The 2,118-nt window shown below is 40.8% G+C and overlaps 1 protein-coding gene across 1 annotated transcript in view; it reads left to right on the top strand.

Annotated features, from left to right (window-relative positions):
• The window catches only part of HSD17B12 (hydroxysteroid 17-beta dehydrogenase 12), a 159,345-nt gene that overhangs the window by 157,063 nt on the left and 164 nt on the right, over positions 1 to 2,118 (top strand). The window contains exon 10 of the mRNA XM_007455809.1: positions 1,713 to 1,862. Coding sequence (XP_007455871.1) covers positions 1,713 to 1,862 — 150 coding nt within the window. The remainder of the gene's footprint in view (positions 1 to 1,712; positions 1,863 to 2,118) is intronic.

Genomic DNA, 2,118 nt, shown 5'->3' with positions numbered 1-2,118 from the left:
TTTCCCTACCCATTGGCAGAGCCTCATGAGCTCTGCATTTCACGTTGTGTGTTAGTCTGGGATCCCTCTTTGGTTTGTGCTCTCATATACTGGATCCTTGCAGCAACATGGGTTTAAAAATAAAGACCTGCTTGACCAAAAAAAAAAAAAAATTGCTTTTTAAGTGAGGAATAAGTGTAGAGTAATAATTCCAATACACAAATTCTCAAAAACCAAAAGTCACCTAATCAAAGTTGGCCCAGGTATTGAAGTACCTTGGGGAAGTTAGTTTACTTAGTGTGGGCTTGTGGCTGCAGGGACTAAGAAGGAGAAAGTTGGAGAGTAACAGTGGTTAGGCCCTTGGGTTCATGGTTCTAACAGGGGGGCTGAAGTTTCAGCTCACCTGTTAAGGAGGGTGACTCATACTTGGGAATGGGAAAAATACAAAATAAAACAAAAGAGATATGGGAACTCCCCAGCTCTTGGTAGGAAGAAAATCTATAGTTTGGAGTACATCTCAATTTTATTTCTGCCTTTAGTAATGAAGTTTTTGATTTTGACCACCATGTGTTGAAACAGATCCTCTTGCTTAATAGAAGTTTCATTGTAGTTTATACCCTTTCCTTTCATACATGTCAGATAAACAGAATACATTCACTCCTTGGTGTACAACCATGCCCAAGTAATTTCAAACTATAGAAGGAACCGCTTGTGTCATGACTCAGGAGTCGCTGTAATAGGGTTTCCTTGCATTCTGTGTTGAAGCATACCCAAAATATAGCAAGCATAAGAAATAAAGAAACAGCTCCCCTAACCTAAAAGGTAATGTCCAGCTTTGTCATCCCACACCACTTCTGTGAAGTGTCTGTTAGTTACCCAAGCTGTTTCCATACTGTTATCCCGTCTCCCCCCAACAAAGAAAAAAGAAAAAAAAAGAGTGGTGGTCCTATCTTATCAATAGCAAAGTTTATAAAACTCAGAAGCAGAATGGTAAGAAACTAGGGAAGAAAAGTGATAGCCCAAAGCTGAGAACATGAAATGTTTATTTTAGAGGGACCAAAACTGAACAAGCTTAATAACCATAAAGTATGGAGGAAATTATTCTTATCTCTTTAGGGGCATAAAATGTCAAAAATCTCCTATGTGGTGGTTCTGTAACTATATTTAGTCAGAGTAGAAAGCATCCGGCCCCAAATCTCTGCTCTCTAGATTTGTTTAATGCCTTCTTTTTAAAGACTCAAAAAGGTATGTTTCTGCTTATTTTTAATACTCTCTCTAGTCTCAAACTCTGTTGTACTGACAGATTTTTTTTTTTTTGCGGTACGCGGGCCTCTCACTGTTGTGGCCTCTCCCGTTGTGGAGCACAGGCTCCGGACGCGCAGGCCCAGCGGCCATGGTTCACGGGCCCAGCCGCTCCGTGGCATGTGGAATCTTCCCGGACCGGGGCACAAACCCGTGTCCCCTGCGACGACAGGCGGACTCTCAACCACTGCGCCACCAGGGAAGCCCCAGATTGTTTTTTTTTACAACTTGTTTTATGCTCTCGTTTGTTCTATCAAGGTAGCTTTTAGATAGCTGCTTCTCTTTTCTTCTCTCTCTCTAAAGATACAAACTTTAGATTTTTTCAGAATGTTTCTGCCACTAAGAGCAATCAAGCATCAGTATGAATTGAGTTTGTGGCCTTCCTGATCAGTGGCATGTTTTTTGGGGGGGGGGGTATGTTGCCATTCTAGAGTGTCCTGCCCTACTTTGTAGCTACGAAACTGGCTAAAATTCGAAAGCCAACTTTGGATAAGCCCTCTTCAGAGACGTTTGTGAAGTCTGCCATTAAAACCGTCGGCGTGCAATCCCGAACCAACGGATACCTGATCCATTCTCTTATGGTATGTAGATTTTTAAGTTCCAAATCAGTACTTTGGTTTGGGGTTTTCTTTCCCATCGAGTCACAAAACAGTATGTGGTATATTAGCATATATACATTGTCTAGACTTACTAGCAAGGCATCTGTTTTCAACTGTACACCCAAGAACTCTAAAATCTACCTATAAATAAAACAACAATATAGTAAAACATAAGATCATATGTTTCAAATGAGTTCAAATTGTAAGCCTTAATTGCATATCTCCCCATTTCTTTCCC

Source organism: Lipotes vexillifer, unplaced genomic scaffold (genome assembly GCF_000442215.2).
Source record: "Lipotes vexillifer unplaced genomic scaffold, Lipotes_vexillifer_v1.1 scaffold977, whole genome shotgun sequence".
NCBI classification, from domain to species: Eukaryota; Metazoa; Chordata; class Mammalia; order Artiodactyla; family Lipotidae; genus Lipotes; species Lipotes vexillifer.
This window is presented reverse-complemented; position numbering and strand designations above follow the sequence as displayed.